A 19,365-nucleotide genomic window follows, 5' to 3' on the forward strand; every position below is an offset into this window, starting at 1 on the left:
CCTTGGCTGCTTCATTTTCTGGCTTTAGTATGAGTCGCTGAGTCAATGGCGACAAACCCAGTTCCTTTTCAGAATCAGGCACCCAGTGTCTGCGTTGAGAGCCTGTGCCAGGTGGTGGTGCTTTTGACACCTTCTTAGCCTTGAAGATACTAACCACCCACGTGTGAAGCTTCTCTTTCCATAAGACCCCCCTTAACGTGCCATCCAGAGGTGGATTACCTGATCTGGGGCCTCCAGGCTGATGTTAGCATGGACACTCTGGTGTCGCTCATTTATCTGACCATTGCGTCTTTCTCAGGGCAGGTCGAGGCGCTGATGTTTGCCTGATCCTAACCCTATGCAGTAATCCAGCCCTGGTCCCAGCACATTGTCTGCTGCAGGTAGCAGCAGACAGGAGCAAACAGCTGAAATCCAGGTTACCCAGCTGTATTTGCATATAGGAGGAAGCCAGCATGAGTAACTTGAGAGTATGTGCTATGTAGCAGTGGACAAAATCACACTTCCTGAACCAATTGCTTTATTTTTTGACCCCACTAGATGGCGCTCTTGCTTTGCTTTGGGACATGCTTTGTGCCCCTTTTTGAACAGAGAGCGCCATGTAGTGGGGTCAGAAAACACAGCAAACGGTTCATGAAGCATCAGTTTGTCCATCACTAGTGTTATAGTATTGAGGACCCATACCCTCCTTCCAGGTCTGCTGTGTTGAATTTCCAGCTTCTCACATGGTTTGGTCATAGAATACACCCCTGAGTAGTTCCAGCAGCCTGTAACCCCCCCCCCCCCCCCCCCCGCCCAAAAAATTAAAAATAAAAATAAATAATAAATTTTAAAAACTGGGCGTATTGTAGCATGTTAAACTGCATCTAGAAAAACCCTCGTTGCTGTGCTGTCAGCCAATTTTACTGCGGCTCGCAAACCAACAGAATCAAAAACCCAAACGATGTGTCACTACAATAGGGTTCGGTCGTGCGCGGTTGCGGTTTCATCCTGGTTATGACTTCAGCTGTTTTCTCATTCGGTGTATGGCGGCTGGGTCTGATTCTGGGGCAGAACACCGTGTGTTTGCCATGCGGTTTAAATCACAGGCACTCACACCGCCGTCCGGGAGATGAATGTCCATATGCGATTTATTTATACCGAGTGTAAACATCTGAGGGTGAAAACAGGCGTGTGTGTCGCTGTCTGTGCCGAGCATGTCCAAATGCTATATACCATTATCACACACTTCTGAGTTAACCCCAGTGTGCTCAGTTCCGTAAGCAGCCTCTTCCCTACGATGCAGGTGGCCCTGAAGACGTACTGTGGGAAAATCCAGATCAAACCGCTGCTGTTACCAAGCCCAGTATTTAATACAAGTAGAAAAAACACAGCAAACGCATCTGAACAACTTGCATTGTCCTTCCAGCACCTGTCCGGACATTACTGCGCAAGCAGGCATTTTTAAATTACGTGTCATACTATATATATATGTGTGTGTGTGTGTGTGTGTGTGTGTGTGTGTGTGTGATTGGCGTTCAACAACGGCCAAAAAGGCTTTGGTTTGCAAGACTGTCTCATCACTATACCATTACGCGGTTTGATCAGGTACGCCCATAAAAATCACTGTGTAATTGCAGAAGAGATTAAATAACGTCGAAATCCGCCACTAAACGACCACTGCAAAGGATAAGAAATTAAACTACATATTATGATGGTCGGAAAGCTCCTAGGCGCAACAGGGATTCATGAATAAGATCCCCAGTGTCGCCCCCTACGCAAAGCGCTTTGCGTTTTGTGCCAGAATAAGCAGAGGAGCGGCGGCATTTGGCAGCGCTTCTTGTAACAGAAATAAAGTGGGTGTGAGAGACAGCTGTCAGGATTGCATATGAGACTGTGTGCTCGTGAAGCAAACACTGCATCGTTTATAATGCACCCATGCGGAAACTGCAGTTTGACTGCGACACAACGTTTAGAAATGCGGCACACATTTATGCGCCCTTATCCGGGACGGCTCCATTATGGGCGCGTTGGGTCCGCTTTAGCCCCGAGTACTTTAGCCCCAATGCCAAACTTCCTTCAAAAAAAAAAAAGCCCCAGGTAAACTTTACTTAGCCCCTGATCTTTTCAATAGCTAGAAATTCCCCTGGACTGCGCCGATTCCTCATTTTACATATGAGCTCCAAATTAGTACCGACGTCCTAATCACGCCAAATGCGCAATTTTCCAACGTTGTGCCTCTTGTAAAGACTGCAAACTTTGTCGGTGCTTAAAGTGCATCATTTGGGGCGGGGGCTGGGTGTGGGGTCGCCGGCATGTTTGCATTGGGGAGCAGCCCCTTTTCTTTTTCCTGTTAGCGCTATCAGCTTTCTTGTCGAGTGTCCGATATGTCCCGTTCCTGCTGGAGTTGCATGGCAGTGTTGCTTTTTTAGGATGTGTCACTTGTGCAAATAACATTAACAAAGGCAGAATGTAAAACGAATACAAAGCAAGTACTGTTACAAAAGAGATTGCATTTGCATGCGCTGTTAGTTATGCATCGGTGGGGGGCCATAGTTCATTTTGTTTAAATAAAACAGATGGGATGTCCTTCTAGGGCGCTTGCTTTCCGAAACCAACTTTTACGACTCTGAACGCTGTCAAGTCTTTATCCCATTCTTGCCCCGACTAGTATCCTATTCCATATAATATCTGGATATAATTAGCAATATGCCAGCTGAGTTTGGACGCCTCCTATTAATAAACACTCTAACTTGGTGAGGACCCGAGTCTTAATGAGCGGCGTCCCTCATCTCTGTACATTTTCTGAACTTTATGGAGGAGTTTGCATTAGGCGTGCGTAAGTAACGGGTTTAAAAGGTCGTACTGTGATAAGATGAGAAAGATGGTGAGTTAACTTGAAGACAGCCGGGTCAAGTTACACACACATACACACAGAGACACACACAAAGAACCAGTCGAAACTCTACAGGACCCCTTTGAACATTCATCCCCGCCCCCGTTTTGAAATTTCACTTAACTTTTTCTTAAGGGCTGCGGACATACAGTACAAGATCCAGTCTCTGCGTTGCAAAATTGTTGTCCCGCAAATGAGAACTTAAAGGGAATTATTCCTTGTTTTTTAAAGGATTTTGATTAGCTGGTATCATTTTTCCTATGTTAATGGACAGAGTCATTGAAACCATACACGCTTGTTTTAAAAGAAACGTTGGATCCTATCGCTTCGAATCGCGTTAGAGATATTTAAAATATTTTGAATCTTTACCCAAAGGATAGTAAAGTTTTTTGTGTTTTACAAAAAAAAAACAATTAAATTTATACATGCTAATGGTGTGATGAAAAGATAAAATGAGTAGCGCTTGGATAAAGTGTTGCATCTTTGCGCTGTGGATATGGAACAACCAAGTGACCGGCGCTCCCCGGGCAGAGGAGCATCCGCTCCCCTCTGAAAGTGCCTCCACCTTGGCCTTCGTCTTCGACGTTACCGGCTCAATGTACGACGACCTCAAGCAGGTGATAGACGGAGCCTCCCGGATCCTGGAGAAAACCCTCAGCCGGAGAGCAAGACCCATCAGGAATTTCGTGCTCGTCCCCTTTCACGATCCAGGTAAAAGTGAAACCACCACCGTGGATGGACCCAGAATTTTTCATTACCCCACTACATATCATATGGTGTTATTGTATCTAAAATTGCCCGTTCATTGATTGATTGTTCTTCAACCGGTAAAAAATGATTAATTGTGCAGTTTGTAATAATAAACCAATTAACAATTCAATCGATCTTTATAACTTGTAATTTAAACAAAAACGAGAATTCCCATCAGACATCGCTATGGTGGCTGACCACCAGTTTTACTCTTATATGTTACCCAAGTAAACTAGTCTGTAAAATAATCCGAATCGCGCGTTAGGAACAAATTTATTTAAGGTATTAATCAAGAAATTCAAAAGCGTTATCCATTCTTGGCGAAATAAATCACCATCTTTATTTATAGTCCTTGATGGACATTGAATTGCCCCAGAGATAGATGACGCGAATTAATGTAATATCTTTATTTTGAATGCTTAAAATAGGTTTAGGTGATATGACAGACCAGGTTTACTCAAGTGGAACAGCATTTTCTTCCAGAGAAAAACATTTAAACTCTATTGTAATCAGTCGTTCACATATTTTCCGCAGTATTCAATCACCGTACAAGCCATTTCCAGGTGATTTATTGTGTATACATAAATAATATATTTTAAGATGGTAAGTTTCCTTTTCGAATATTTGAATTTTAAATAAAGGAAGCGCAGGGAGCGGACAGACAGCGAAAGCTTCGCGGGGGAGTTAGGTAGGTCAGAAAGCTTTATTAGCGCAGCGGGGGACGTCCGGCTTTACTGGGGAAGAACGTCTTTAAAGGGGGAGAGTGTCCAAAGAATGAGTGGAAGCACATGGTGTCTGCCATGGTATAATTACCTCCACCCCCACCCCCAAAAGCCATTAAGTCCACAGCGATGGCGAGGCTTCGGTCTGAAAGGGGGTGGTGCCGCATGTATCAGCCCTCAGACGTCTCCCAAGGAATTCTGGGACACATGGGAAACCACTGGAACATGTGACCAGCAGAGGGGAAGAGATAATGGAAGAGAGACCAAACAGACACAAATTATTGGCTTTCTTTGGCCACACTCTCCTTATACCCAGAATGAATAACCTTTCTATTTTGGGGGAAAACTCACCCCAGCCAGCACAAATGCCCCATGGGATGCAGGGTAGTCATTTTGCAGCGGAATTTTCACCATCCATCAGCTGTGTGGGTGATGAGCTGAGGAATTATCAAGGCAGTTTGGACTGTGGGAAGATTAGAAGGAGTAGTGGGATGGTGCCAAAAACCACTGTATCCATGCCCTGCGTTCAAGTGGATTTTGGGCCGGGGGTGCCTCTGATCATGGGCGTAATTTCCAGGGGGGTTAGGGGGGTCACGACCCCCCCAATAATCAGATCCAGCCAATATAACCCCCCCAGTAATCATGTTTCCCCTGTAATGGGTGGAGACCTCGACCCCCCCCCCCCCCCAATGTTCCAGCCAAAGTTACGCCATTGCCTCTGATTCATCTCCTGCTGACAGCTTGTTCAATACACAACACTTTCAGTGCCAATGAGACAATCTTCACCCAGATGCCCCCCCAACACTTCCCCCAACTCAGAGTTAACCCTCTACAATTCTCCTCACTGGGGGACGATAAGACTACAGTTAATCACTCATCATCTTAAGGGGGGGGGGGGGGGGGTGTTGGTTGGGTGGAGCATGTGTCAGAGGCTGGGGGACCTGGCGGTGACCGGCAGCGGCACTAATGATCCAGATCCTTCCCGGCCGTGATTGCTCAGTCACACGGTGCTCAGTCACACGGTGCTCAGTCACACGGTGCTCAGTCACATGGCCCAGCCACCATGGAGCGGCCGCCTCTGCCAGGTGTTTGCTCACTAAAATAAGCGAAAAAGTAAAAGCGACAACATTGATTAACGGCGCTAATCAAAAGCACTGTGGAATAAAGACGTTTTGAGCCTGGTTTTGAAGGTGGCAGCATTTGATTCTCCTCAGGGAGTCGGTTGCGGTTCTGAGTGGCAGAGCAGCTGAATGCCGTTTGCTCGTGATGACTTGTCACTCCTGGCACTATTAACTGACCACCTGCTAATGATCTTAGTGGCCTGTTAGGTTCATAATCAATCAGAAGGTCTGTGACGTAAACTGGGCCAAGACCATTCAGTGACTGATAAACAAGCAGCACCTTGAAGTGGATCCTAAAGACAAGGAGTGAAGCATTGGATTATTGTGTGGAGTGATGTGTTTGCTCTCCTTTGTCCCAGTTAATCTAATGGTGGTATTTCGGATGAGCTGGAGTCTTATGGATTTTTTGGGAAGTCCGTATAGGACAGTTTTACAATAACCCAAGTGACTGGAGATGAAGGCATGAATAGGTTTTTCAAGGTTATGCCTGGTTAGGCCTCTGATATTAGAGGTGTTCCTAAGGTGATACATGGATTCAAGATTCTTTAATAGTCACGTACATAGTTATACAAAGTACAACACATAGTGAAATGCATCCTGAACCGCTCTTTTGTAGACTGTGCAGGTTGCTAAAGTTAAAAAGTGGTAAAGCTAAAAATGCAAGCAGAGGAGTATGTTCAAAATTAATGTAACCAGACATAAAAGTGACCAGTGTAGCAGTGGAGGATTTAGTTATGGCCTTGATATGATTATTGAAATTCAGATCTTCATCAAGCAAGAAGCCTAGATTTCTGACAAGATCCTTAGTCTTTTTGGCCATAGACTCAAGTTAGACACTAACCTTTAGTCGCTCTTCTCTCTTCCCGAAAACAATCACCTCGGTTTTCTCTTTGTTGAGCTGGAGGAAGATGTGCTGAATCCAGAAATTAACTTGCTCAAAGCACTGACATATGGAATCGATGGGCCCAAAATGACTGGGTGACTGAGCCAGGTAGGTCTGACTCACGTGACTAAAACTGACTGAAAACTTGGGTTTGTAGAAAGGAGAAATCTATGGTCTTCTAAGATAATCATGACCACTGAAAAAACAACGTTATATAACACGTATTACAATTATACCACTGAATTGTACCTTCTTACATTGGGGGTGTACAGTTTTCTCAGGAAGAACTTACCCAGAAAGACCTACAACATCCCATTACATGCATGTATCTATACAGAGGGTCTTCCACAGGGGAAATAGGGCTACTGAGGCGTAACAGTGAGACTGTAAATGCAGGAATGCCCCCTGTGATTCACCTGTTAGCAGAACCTTGGTGCACTTACTCTTTCAAAATGACAGAGCAAAATGAAACTGGAAAGGATTGCTAACTGTACTTTTAGCGCTGTTGGCACACTTTGCTTTTAAAGGCAGAATGTTGCATGTGAGGTTGAGCACATGCTAGGCTACGCTAAACGATACCTGCTTCAGGTGCGATCCGTGTCATTACGCTCAGCTGCGCTCTTTGTGTATGTGACCCAGTGAAGTGTGTGATGCGTTTGTGTTTCTCCAGATGATCCAGATCCCGAGGTCCCGGTGTCCTCCAGCTAGAAGCGTGTATTGTCGGTGTGCCGAGCCTAGCCGGGTCTGCTGGTTACATAACATTAATGGCACTCTCTGTTTCAGATATCGGGCCGGTGTCCATCACCACTGACCCAAGGCAGTTTCAGCATGACCTTCGTGAGCTCTTTGTGCAGGTATGTTGATGTTCATGGCGGTGGGGGGGGGGCCTGAATCCACAATTTCCCATCATCTTCACTGTGGTTCAGTTCTTTCTTGACATTCCAAATCAAGGTCCAGAAGTTCCATTCAGCAGATGATTCTTGTGTGTGTAGATTTCCTGCCTGAGGAATTTGGAAGCCTGGTGTGTGTCAGGGTTGGGGGTGTCACCTGACTCTCTGTGAGGGGAGGAGGGGGAGGGCAAATTTTTCTTATTTCCATAGTGTCTACTCTACTTTGGAGGCCCTCAAATCTTCTTATGTGTCCGTTTCCAGCTCACAACGAGGCCGGCAACATAAATCTCAAAGCGCTGCTAGGTGTTTATAGACTGCAAGGCCTGCAGCTACTTGAATTCTCCTGGGGGAGGGGGGTTCTGTTTTTTCCTCCTTTCCTGTGACTCGATTTTGGGCTAATGCTTTTCGCAGAGTCCTCCAGGACCCCCACCTTTCTCCATCCGCTTCCCTGGAAGCTCATCAATGTGACGTGGGGGGTCAGTGCAGTGACCTCGCCAGACAGACCTTTGCATGCGGTGAGCGCTGTTGACGTGTCTCGCGTTGGTGCTACTGAATAAGTGACCTGAGCCGCCTTCTTGCAGGGAGGAGGGGATTGCCCCGAGATGAGCGTGGGTGCCATCAAGCGGGCACTGGAGGTGTCCCTGCCCGGTTCCTTCATTTATGTCTTCACAGACGCCCGAGCTAAGGACTACCGCCTCAAACGTGATGTTCTCCAGCTGGTACAGCTTCGACAGTCCCAGGTGCAGTAGCCAGTGCCGATCTGATTAATTCCCCTCAGATTATAGAACAGGGTTCGGGTTAGGTGTGACGTGTGCAGTGTATGCATATACAGTACCAGTCAAAAGTTTGGATACGCTAAGCCACCAGAAAATGAGAGTGATAGTGTTACATCACATGACCTGGCTACCTGACCTAAACACAGTAGAAATGGCTTGGAGGAGTTTGGCCAGAGTGTGAAGGATGTGGGACCTCCTTCAGGACACCTGGAAAAGCATCCTAGGAGGCCACCTCATGAAAATGACTTGGAGGAGAATGTAGGGTCAACCAGTCCCTGTAGCAGTTGGGGTTAAGGGCCTTGTTCACGGGCCCAATGGTGGGATCACTCTGCCCATGATAGGATTTGAACCTTCTGAGTCCCAAACCACAGAGTTGACCCACCTCCCAACAAATGAATATTTTTATGAACTGACCAAATAGTATTAATCTATATGTTATTTTTAAATTTTGATGTATTTAGAAAGTAGAAAATAGTGAAAATAAACCTTTCTATGCATAGTGTATGTGAATATCAGAGCGGATGTGAGAATTTTCCAATGGTTAATCTCACTGGTCTCCACATGCTCTTCGCTCTCCCCCACCCCTCAGGTAGTCTTCGTGTTGACGGGAGACTGTGGGGATCGCTCACACCCCGGTTACCGTGTCTACGAAGAGATCGCCGCTACCAGCTCTGGGCAGATCTTCCACCTGGACAAACAGCAGGTCAACGAGGTAAGCGACCAAGGGCTTAACAAGTACAGGTAACAATTCCCGTCAGCTTTGGGGCAGCAAGGGTAGCAATTTCACCCCTTTTCCTGAACTAAAAGCATGACTGCTGCAGCTTCTGAGACAAATCATTCAGTCATGGCTTTGCTGCGGCAATAAAGATTTTAAGGTTATAGTGGAACTTTATCTCTAGTAGAGAGTCCAATAAAAGGAAGGAGAAGTTCAGTTACAATTTTTTTTAGGCAAAATAAAACGCTATGACAAAAAAAAACATTTTATTGGGAATGGGTTGTTTTGTTGCTATTTATTGGGGAAGAGACCTTAATTCCAAGCTTCATAGCTCAGACATGAAAGAGGTCAGATTTTCCAGTGAGGGAAAGTGCTCATCTGCCTGTCAACACCAGACCACAGACGATGCAGTCAGGGGATTGAAGTTGGGATAAGTTAATCCCTCACATGTTATAGGTGTGTGGTAGAGCCCTGCATTGGGAGCGGGATCCCGCGGGTCCCGCGGGACCCAACGCAAATCTCACGGGATTGGGTGGGTTTTAGATTGTCGTGGGCGGGAGCGGGTGGGAGTGACAGAGACAGCGGGCGGGATTGGGCGGGAATCGTCAGAAATTCAGCGGGAGTGGGCAGTAATGGTCAGAAATTCAGTGGGAGTGGGCAGGAGCGGGATTAAAAAAATTGTCCCACGCAGGGCTCTAGTGTGTGGCTCCTCATATTTGTGATTTTTTTCCTTCAACACTCCCAGGCTGAGATGCGGGAATAACTCGCATGTGACTCCTTGAAGCTTTAGGAAGCAACTCGGTGTCCAAACTGACCTTTGAGAGTAGTTCATCAACACTGTCTAGAGAGCCGTGGACCCTACTTTCTCACATCTGACGTGCAGTAATTTTCACGTAGCATGTCCTGGGGGGCCAGTATGCCATCGGTGTCGGCCAGAAAAACCTGGTCATTCTGCTGATGAGCTCTGGGCCTGGGTGGAACGTCAGAGACATGGCGTTCCACTGTCCTAGATTACGCAGAAAAACACATCATTCAGTGACATAAGTCAGCCCCCGCATTACAGTGTGATTTCTGTCCCTCGGCAGTTTGTTAGACCCGAAGCAGCCTAGGACCCGGAAAACTGGGTTTTCCCTCTTTGGTGACCCTGTTTCTGAGACCCTGCTTTCTGGACACTAATAATGCACCTAATCCTCCTTTTTTTCTGATATGGAATTAATAAACTCCAGGCACATCCAATGTACAAAAGACATTAAGAGCTCAGGGGGGTGTTCAGAGAAGGCTGAGTGCTTATTTTATTGTATAAACCCCGGATATCATCAATTACAGCTCCCCTCCCCTGCACAGCCGCCCCTTGCTTCAGAATTTCGTTCTTGAGCCAACATGTTTGCAGTGGCTCATTGTGGATCCATCCCCGTGGCTTTAAATCATAGATGCAGTGAAGGCTACATGACTGTTTAAGTTTACACGTTGGGCTTGCTGCAGAGCGAGTTGAGCCGTGTCTACTTATTGCTTTTGTGAGCTGTTGTTTACGAGTAAGATTCCCACAAAGATTTGGGCAAGAAGGTCTTTGGCCATCCACACACAACCAGTCAAACTTGGTATTCAGCCAAACCTTTGTAGCCTTTGTCTGATGTTCACCTCATGTTCACCTGTCTCTGTTTCTGATTTCCAGCTTACGATTCCCCAATATGATCATGAATCTGTGGTATTAGCCTGTTGTGCTCCATTTATCAGATCCTTGGACAACAATAATGCTCCCTCATCTCCCCCCGGCTCCTTTGCATCTCTGTGCTCCTGTTACCATGAGTGAGTCTCTCCTGTAGAGCAGCCCCGTGACAGCCAAGGCGCCATTTTCACCATGCACATTCAGATGGCTTTGAAAGCAGCTCGGAGAACTGTTGGTGACAGTGAAACACACACTGAGAGGACCCTGGAGCAGATGAACAAAGACAGGCTCTGTTGGCTTGTCTAGGTCCTCACAGGCTGAAACTCCTTAACTGCTGTCATAGAAAGAGTTTGGCCAGGTGTTTAGGGGTTCTCAAAGAAATAGGTGAAAGGTCCACATCTGGATACAATAATGAGTAATAGCTGGGTTCCTGGCAAACTTGATCAGTCTACTGACCCTGGTGGTGGTCATGTTCAAACCTCCACTGCAGGGCACTGGACACTGCATGTCAGCGCATGTGTAAATCTATCACTGGGGCCTACTCGGGTATCTCAGTGCTTCTTTGGGGGGAGCTGGGTTGGTGGATGAGGCCTGTTTGAGGATGTACAACCCCCCCCCCCTCCACAGCTAGCCTGAAAAACCAGACTGTTCTGTGAAGCTTTTAGATGTTGCTTCCTGCACTCTTGGCTCATTGTTCCAACCAAAGTTGATGGCCTGTCAGATGTTAAGTTCCCCCAGATTATGGGCATGGAGGTGGCTCCGATGTACTCAGTAATGGACAGAAGACAGATTTCCTTCAGAGACGAATGGCATCCTTCCAGGTCGCAGAGGAACATCTCCACTGCTCTGTTTCTCAGCCTCCGTCTGGCAGTGGAGCCCCCTTGTTTCCCTGCTCCTTCCCCTCCCACTGAGGCAGGAACAGACCCCAGTGGCGGGCAGATCAGGGTCGCTAGGAAGCCGCCCCCCCACTCTCGCCTGGGGACCACCACACATGTGGCACGCATTACAGCTGTTTGCAGCTGTAGACGCAGAGGCGAAACAGCTGCCGCCTAAGGCCATCTGCCAGACGTGGACGGTGAGCGTTTCAGTCTCCGAGCTGCGGAAAGCCCCCACCTTGGCTAGTTCTCTTTATTCCTTGTAGTGAAGACTTAACACGTCTCTTTTTACTGGCCGTCAAAAAGAAAGCATCAGCTAACTGGCGTGAGCCAGCAGTAATCCTGTACGTGGTATTTAATTTGACGTGTGGCTTAACCCAGTTTGTGTATGTTAACAGTCCTAAGAAAAAATCATGCAGCCATTTAAGATTTAGAAAATAATATATGATGTTATTTGTGCCCAAATGAGCTACATGTTGTTTGTACAATACTTGTAATATTATGCATTAATTGCCAGGGGGCCCTTATGGTTGTTAGGAAAACATTCAGCAGTAAAAATGGCTTTGCTTTCTATACCCTTCTGAAGTCAATCTCAACTCCTGACCCCCCCCCCCCCCCCACCCCTCACCCCCACAGTCAGCTTAGTGTGTCGCTTTGGCATTTGAGGAAGAGATAATGTTTTCCTCAAGGAAATCTCTGTCATCCAGACTTCCTTGAACAGAATTCTCTCCATCCATCTGCCATATGGCCAAAAGAGAGGTTAGACTGTAACTGATCCTGCATATTGAGCAGGTGAATGGTGCAGGATGGTTCCCAGCGTTGTTAAGATATCGTAACCCTGCACTTCTGTGACTAGCCAGGTGTGGTTGGAAGCATCCATCCTGTGACAAGTGGGAATGGGAGGGTTGGAGGAAACCTTGTGCAGAGCGGAATCCTGGAATACTTCGTGGTAGAGGGTGGTGTGTATGTGACTGGAAGATCGAGAGACACGGGCTTGGCAGGATACTCACACGATTGTGGGCTCTTGAGCAAGGCCCTTACCCCCCAGCTCTGGAGATGCTACCTGCTGGCTGACTCTGTGTTGTGGACCCCCCCCCCCCCCAAGCTTGCTTTCACTTGTATGTATGTCTCATGGAGAATAAGATTGGGTAACCAAAAAGAGAAGGGGGGTCAATCATGTATCATTATTAGTGTTCCACAGCACATTGGAGTAAATCATGGCATGAGTGACCCTTGACGGCTACTGTGTTTGTTGGAAAGGCAAGGAACGAGTGATCAGAAAATGATAAGCAGCTTGTGATCCATGGGACAATGTGGAGGAAGGTTTCCCGACGAGAGAGGACACATGTCCATGGCCTGCGGGAACTGGTAGCACATCCAAGAGGGAATCCACCTCCGTTCTTTCTGCCTACCGACTTTCTGTCGAGTGAAATACAGAAGTGGACGCTGTTCTGTGGTCTCCTTGGCAGGTGCTAAGATGGGTAGAGGAGACGGTGCAAGCCATGAAGGTCCACCTGCTGTCTTCAGACCACGAATCTGCCCAGGAGAATGAGTGGAATGTGCCCTTTGACCCCAGCCTGAAGGAGGTGACAGTGTCCCTCAGTGGGCCGGCTCCACAGATAGAAATGAAGGATCCTTTTGGTAGGTCATTCGATATGTGTGTGCAGTCAAGGTTGAGGTACACATTGTATACAACATTCAGGCCTTTTTGATTTGCCAGTCATTCTTGAATGTTTCCATGTCTACACAAGGTCTGACTCTGTGCTGTTTGAATTGTACACCCAGGCCGCCACGTTGGAGAAGCTCATGGACTAACGGAACTCTTGAGTATCCCAAACTCTGCCCGTGTGGTGAATGTAAAGAACCCCAGACCTGGAATCTGGACTCTGAAGGTCCTTTAAAGCTATGTTCTTGTATATCTGTAACATGTACTCAAAGAAATGACCAGTCTGCTCCCTGCCTTGTTGAATTTGGTTGTCAGCATCATCGTTCTGGTAGACATTGCCTTCTTGTGAGATGGAAACCCTTCCCTTTTCTCCAGGTGGGCTGCAGTGGCCGACACACACTCAGAGTCACTGGCGTCAGCAACCTGGACTTTCGGGCTGGATTCTCCATCTTACCAGTGTCTGAGTTCAACCACACAAGGGAACGGCCAGTTCAAGGTCTCCTTGAAGCCTACTTTGAAAATTAAGCACAGTTAGTGGTGCACCAATGTTGAAATTTTTTTTGCAATACTGATAACCAATAGATAGTTGTCTCCCTGTATCCTACCGCGGATGGATAAAACCACGGATAACAGTGAAATTTTCACGTACATGCATGTAGTAAACATTACTGACATTAAAGTAATAATAAAGTACATTATACAGCAATGTACAGTACTGTACTCTCTCTTGAATGAAAAGGATAACCTAATTCTCAAGAGACAAAAGAGCAATGAAATAATATCCTGCATCTAGGGATCTAGGGATTTTAGAGCAGTGCAAATCATGTTTTTATGCATTTTAATAAGTTTCACTGTGATAACACGCTGGCAACAGACTGGATGCGACTTCTACGGTAGGGCATGGGTGTAGGGCAATGGGAGATGGTGCGACTGGGCTGGCAGATTTCACCGTGTTACAGCCTGAACATGCTTGGTGTATGGTTTGAAACTTATGAACCATTTATTTGTGGAATTTTCCAGTTTTTTTTTCTTTTGGACTGCTGCAAACTGTGGAAAACGGAAACTGTAGTTAAACTGCAGATATAGGGGTCCCACTGTACTGTCTAATATAAGTGACCCTGATAACCGATACTGCAAAACGGCTAAACCCTGAGAGAAGCTGATGTTGGTGGCATTACTTCATAAGATGTCGTGAAGGTGCGTAGTGACCACGATATCGACCAAGACCGATAAATCAGACTGATGCTGATGTCTTGGCTTTTAAGGAACATCGGCAGATACCAATATGGCTCTCTGAGTACGGTGACTGGATCCTTATTTTTTAATGTGTTTCTATACCATCTCCATGTTTTTCCGCAGGCGTCCCGGCCCATGTTCTTCTGAAATGCTCGGGGCTTTCTCCGCCAGGCCTGGTCAGCCACACGGAGCTGGTCTCAGCCTCCGGACGCTCCCTGCGCACTCTCCCCGTCCCCCTTCCCTCAGACAAGGGTGCCCGTGGGCTCTGGAATGTCCCTGAGTTCCACTCTCCCTCTGAGAGGTTCTTCCTACGAGTGTCCGGCAAGGATGCTGACGGTTACAGGTTCCAGAGGCTGTCCAGTGTCTCGTATACCAACATCATCCCAGGCAGGAACTCTTTAACCAGTCTCTCCAACATGGCTCTGACCAATGGCAGCTCAACCAGGCCTATAGGACGGCCCCTTCCCCTCACTACCTGCCTTTTCTCTTCCCCATAGGGCCTCCTTCAGTGAGCATGCCCAGTACAATCACAGGCTTCTACATGCAGCCCACTGTGATTGGCTGCTCCGTGGAAAGCGAAGTCCCTTACAGGCTGAGAATCACCAGGAGTGGAGTCCGGATCGGGGAAGAAAAAACCTTTCAGTGGGTTCTTCTTATTGGTCCCATATAGATGTGCCAATTTAATTTACTATCAAAACCACAAATTTAACATTTTTTTTTATTTATGATCCTCAGCTACTATATTTGAAACTAACTATGGAATTTTGATTAGTCAGTTTTGGAAATAATTTAACGTAATGTGCTTATTGTGGCTTCCACCTGTCTACTCCACCTCCCAGGTCCTCTGACAAAGCATCATGGGAAATCCCACGCGTTTCTGGGGAGGACGAGGGGGCGTACGAGTGTGTGGCCGAGAGCAGAGTGGGCCGGGGTCGGGCCGAGACGCAGCTGGTTGTGAAAGGTCAGTGCGGGTGCTGGAGAAGCTGGGGTCCTGGGTTTGGAGTTTCTGGCACTGCACCGCTGAAGGAGGATCATCTCAATGCAAGTGGGTGCTTTGTCAGGGGGTGACTGATTTCACAAAGGCCAGATCCGAATTCGCCCAGTATCCTTGGCATGGTGTGTGGCTCAGTGGGTTAGGATGCTGTGCCTGTGATCAGAAGGTCACTGGGTGCTGGGCTCCCAGGCAAGGCCCTTAACCACAAATGCGGCTGGGACCGCCGAACCCTACTTACGCAGATGTGTGTCACTTTATATGAAAGCTAAATGACGCAAATGTAAGTATAGATACACAGGAAATTGACTGATAGTGAAGGAAGTGAGCTAAGTGCAGTTATTTAGCTTTAGACAAACCATCATAGGAACTTAAAAACCTTGATAAACAGATTAGGAGTAATTCTGCTAAATGAAAGCTGTTCATCCTATTTTGCTTGTCTTGGTTATTTAGTGGAATCGTTGCTCCAGTCGTGTCTAGTGCTACATTAGCAGAGTCGGTGACTCCTCCAAACCCACATTAAGTGTTTTATCGGTCGTCTCCTGACGGCGCTGCATTTCTGACCGGTTCTTTGCCTGTCACAGACCCCCTGCCGGTCCTGAAGCCCCCTGCCAACGTGACGTCCCCCCGGGGGGCCCGGGCTGTGCTCGTCTGCCAGGTGGAGGGTGCCACGCGGTACAACATGACGTGGCGTCGGGACGGGCAGCGCCTGGGCGCGGCCGGCACCGGCAGAGCGCGAGTCCTGAGGAACTCCTCACTGGAGATCGATCCCGTCGGACCCCAGGATGTAGGGGAGTACCAGTGTGTGGCCAGCAACACACAAGGCCAGAGCAGGGCCAGTGTCTGGCTGCTAGTCCCAGGTGAGGGTTACTAACAGGTTAAACTCCGCACACTCTCCACTCATGAGCCCTACCTTATCTTAACTTGTCACCTCCCTTTCCTGGCCTGCAGGGGGCAGTGTCTGACTCAGCAGGTTAGGCCTGTGATCAGAAGGTCGCTGGTTTGAATCCTGTGTTCAGCAGGATTGTAACGTTACTGGTGGGTCCTAAATGCTCTAGAGTGTCAGATAAATAGGTAACCCTGTGTTCTGAAGCTTCACTCTCACCTGCTCATGTGTGGCTTTGTCTCAAAGGAGAGCGTGATGAGAAATATGAAAACAAAATCATTCTGAGGTACAAGTCCGTGTTCAAACTGACACTAAAGCATAATTTTATTTCCACCCAAAATCCTCGCATAACACCCCATTCTAAATCCATAGGCATCTATATGGAGTTGGTCCCCCTTTGCAGCTATAACAGCTGCCACTCTTCTGGGGAGGCTTTCCACAAGATTTTGGAGTGTGTCTGTGGGAATTTTTGTCCATTCATCCAGAAGAGCATTTGTGAGGTCAGGCACTGATGTTGGACGTGAAGGTCTGGCTCGCAGTCTCCATTCTAGTTCAATCCAAAGGTGTTCGATGGTTGGTTGAGGTCAGGGATTTATGGAGGTCAGTCAAGTTCTTCTTCACCAAACTCACCCAACCATGTCTTTATGGACCTTGCTTTGCGCACAGTCATGCTGGAACAGAAAGGGGCCATCCCCAAACTGTTCCCACAGAGTTGGAAGCATGGGGTGGGTGTAATGGCCAGCTGTCCCAGTACGTTTGTCCCAGTATCACCTTGCTGCTGGCGGGGTGGCCTTTCATTGCACAGTCTTCCCAGGGCTTCTCGTGCGACTTATCTGAAAGCGAGTTCTTCCTGCTGCTGTTACGCGGGGCAGAGTCCGCCATCTGCTCCCTATTAGGGTGGCTGATTCAGCACAGTGCTCTCGCTCTCTCTCGCTCTCTCTCTCTCTCTCTCTCTTTCTCTCTCTCTCTCCTTGTGCATCTTGGCCCCCAGAGTGCGATTTGAACGAGGAACGCTGCCGTTGCTTCAGAAAACAACGAGGCTCTTATATGACATGTCAATGTCGGGGTCACAAAACAAAAAAAAAAAAAAGAGAACTCGACGCCCACCAGCCTGTCGGGGGGGGCACTGCTGTTCCAGTCAGGAGGGGGCACTGCTGTTGCAGTCAGGGGGGGTGTGTGGGCGGGCTGTGTGCAGTGTCTTGGTGACTGTATTTGTCCGCTCACTGTTTTTCTGCAGAGGTCCCTTCTGTGGTCGTCACTCCCCGCAGGCTGGCCTTTTCCCGGGGGGGCGATGTCCGCTTCGTTTGCACGGCCTCGGGGTCTCCCGCCCCCCAGGTGTTCTGGACCTACAAGAACATGTTTCTGATGAGCAGAAGCAGGTACAGTGAGAGCTTCGTGCACATCCACCACACCTAGTCCCATATTTATTGTTCAGGTTACTGCATTTGCAAAAATGGCTTATCCTCTTCATCCATCCATCTTTCACAAACGGTAACGGGTCAAGAAAAGGCAGCACGGTGGCGCAGTGGTTAGTGCTGCTGCCTGACAGCAAGGTCCTGGGTTCGATCTCGGGTCCTTTCTGTGTGGCGTTCGCTCGCTCTCCCTGTCTTTGTGTGGGTTTTCGCTGGGGGCTCCGGTTTCCTCCCCCAGTCCAAAGGTGTGCAGGATAGGCTGATTGGCATGTCTAAATTGGCCCTGTAGTTGTGAGTGTGGCTGTGTGACCCCTGTGGTGAGTTGGCACCCACCCAGGGTTGGTTCCTGCCTGTGCCCATTGTTCCCAGGATAGGCTCCGCGATCCCAGTGGGGATTAAGCGGTTGCGATAATGGATGGATGAATGATGCATTTTGACTACCTATTTGTTTCAAGCAGCTGTAATCTAGCAGCTGATGAGAACATATCTTACTGGTGTGCAAACAAGAAAATATAAATGTGTGTCCTTATTAAGATTGTTCACCTTGATTTACTCAGAGTGTCCATATCAAAGCATGGAACGCTGACCATCAGAGCGGCCCTCCCAGAGGATGCTGGGAACTACACCTGCCTGGCGTCCAACGAAGCTGGCACGGCCAATCAGACAGTCACCCTGAGCTATGAAGGTGGGCGGAATGAAAACTTCAATAAAAATGAGATTAAGTGCCAAGCCTCATCCACGGAAGCCCTCCCGCTATTGTGCCAAGGCTGAACTGGGACAAAGGAGGCCACACTGTGCCAGATTTATTTTAATTGCAATCAAGACCAAGGCAATACTGTGTGATGGCGACATAGTTACAAAGTGACAGCCCCAGGGCGAACCTAATTAAAGTAATTAGGTACATAGCTTCCAAACCTCAGCAGATACAAACAGCAGTAAACAACCTTAATGAAGGAAAATGCAGAATGAGCAGCTCGGTTTCAAAAGAAGCCTGACCGGCCTGTTCTCTCAACCATAAAAGGATCTTATTTTTCATTTCTAAATTATGGCAAAGCGCATAGAATGCCAAGGGCTTTGGGGCTGCATATATCACTGCACGCTTCTTTTAAAAGTGACAACTCCTGTTTGAGAGAAACAGAGTTTCCTCTATGATATGCTCCTTGCTTAACCAATCAGAGCGAGTGATATAATGGACCAGTCGTAGTCAGCCTCTGGTCTCCCGCTTACGGACACAGAGCTGGACAGATTGCTGTCAAGCTGCGTCACAGATCATCAGTTTTTGTCATGTGACAGGAAAATAAACTTTTGCGGTACCTGCAGGGGTACAGGATGTCTAATGGAAATGTGATATAAGATGAGAGAGCACTGTGGCAGGTTGAGAAAATGGTAAGAAAATGGGAAACAAGAAAAGAAAGTATAGAATCAGGAACTTGAGTACGGAACAGAATGGATTGCAAGCAAAGCACATTATACACAAAATGAAATAAAATTCTGAGAGTGTGGGGCTGCCCCAGCGGCTCTGAGAGACGGGGGGTGGAGGTTTCCTAAGGCCCTTGAACCCAAGGCATCCCCATGCTGCTCTCCACATTTAGATCTTTCATCCCTCCCCATCAGCAGAGCGGTGGGAGGGCCAGCGACAGCCTGATTAAACATGACAGCTTTTCATCGCAGGGTGCCAGACCCTTCTTTGCGGGTGTCCGGCTGACAGCGTTACTGAATACTCTTGTTATTTTTAAAAGTCATCAAATATTTTCGTTATTTATAAAAGCCCCCTCGGCGTTGGCCCACTTGGCGTGACGGAGGTGGGTGTGGCTAGGGACCCTGGCGGTCACTTGGGGGTGTACCACCTCTCACGCCACGCATTTGTGTGGGGCCCCCGTGTTTTGGGTGGGCCCCTGTTGATC

At 47.8% G+C, this 19,365-nt stretch overlaps 1 protein-coding gene across 1 annotated transcript in view; it reads left to right on the forward strand.

Moving 5' to 3' along the window:
* Window positions 1–2,965: 2,965 nt before the first annotated feature.
* hmcn2 (hemicentin 2) overlaps window positions 2,966–19,365 on the forward strand; it is a 63,526-nt gene continuing 47,126 nt past the window's right edge. The window contains exons 1-13 of the mRNA XM_072707514.1: window positions 2,966–3,583; window positions 7,132–7,202; window positions 7,820–7,978; window positions 8,604–8,726; window positions 12,740–12,911; window positions 13,056–13,162; window positions 13,312–13,432; window positions 14,296–14,559; window positions 14,670–14,814; window positions 15,012–15,133; window positions 15,748–16,023; window positions 17,287–17,428; window positions 18,019–18,146. Coding sequence (XP_072563615.1) covers window positions 3,325–3,583; window positions 7,132–7,202; window positions 7,820–7,978; window positions 8,604–8,726; window positions 12,740–12,911; window positions 13,056–13,162; window positions 13,312–13,432; window positions 14,296–14,559; window positions 14,670–14,814; window positions 15,012–15,133; window positions 15,748–16,023; window positions 17,287–17,428; window positions 18,019–18,146 — 2,089 coding nt within the window. The 5' untranslated portion in view covers window positions 2,966–3,324. The remainder of the gene's footprint in view (window positions 3,584–7,131; window positions 7,203–7,819; window positions 7,979–8,603; window positions 8,727–12,739; window positions 12,912–13,055; window positions 13,163–13,311; window positions 13,433–14,295; window positions 14,560–14,669; window positions 14,815–15,011; window positions 15,134–15,747; window positions 16,024–17,286; window positions 17,429–18,018; window positions 18,147–19,365) is intronic.

Source organism: Paramormyrops kingsleyae, chromosome 2 (genome assembly GCF_048594095.1).
Source record: "Paramormyrops kingsleyae isolate MSU_618 chromosome 2, PKINGS_0.4, whole genome shotgun sequence".
Lineage (NCBI taxonomy): Eukaryota > Metazoa > Chordata > Actinopteri > Osteoglossiformes > Mormyridae > Paramormyrops > Paramormyrops kingsleyae.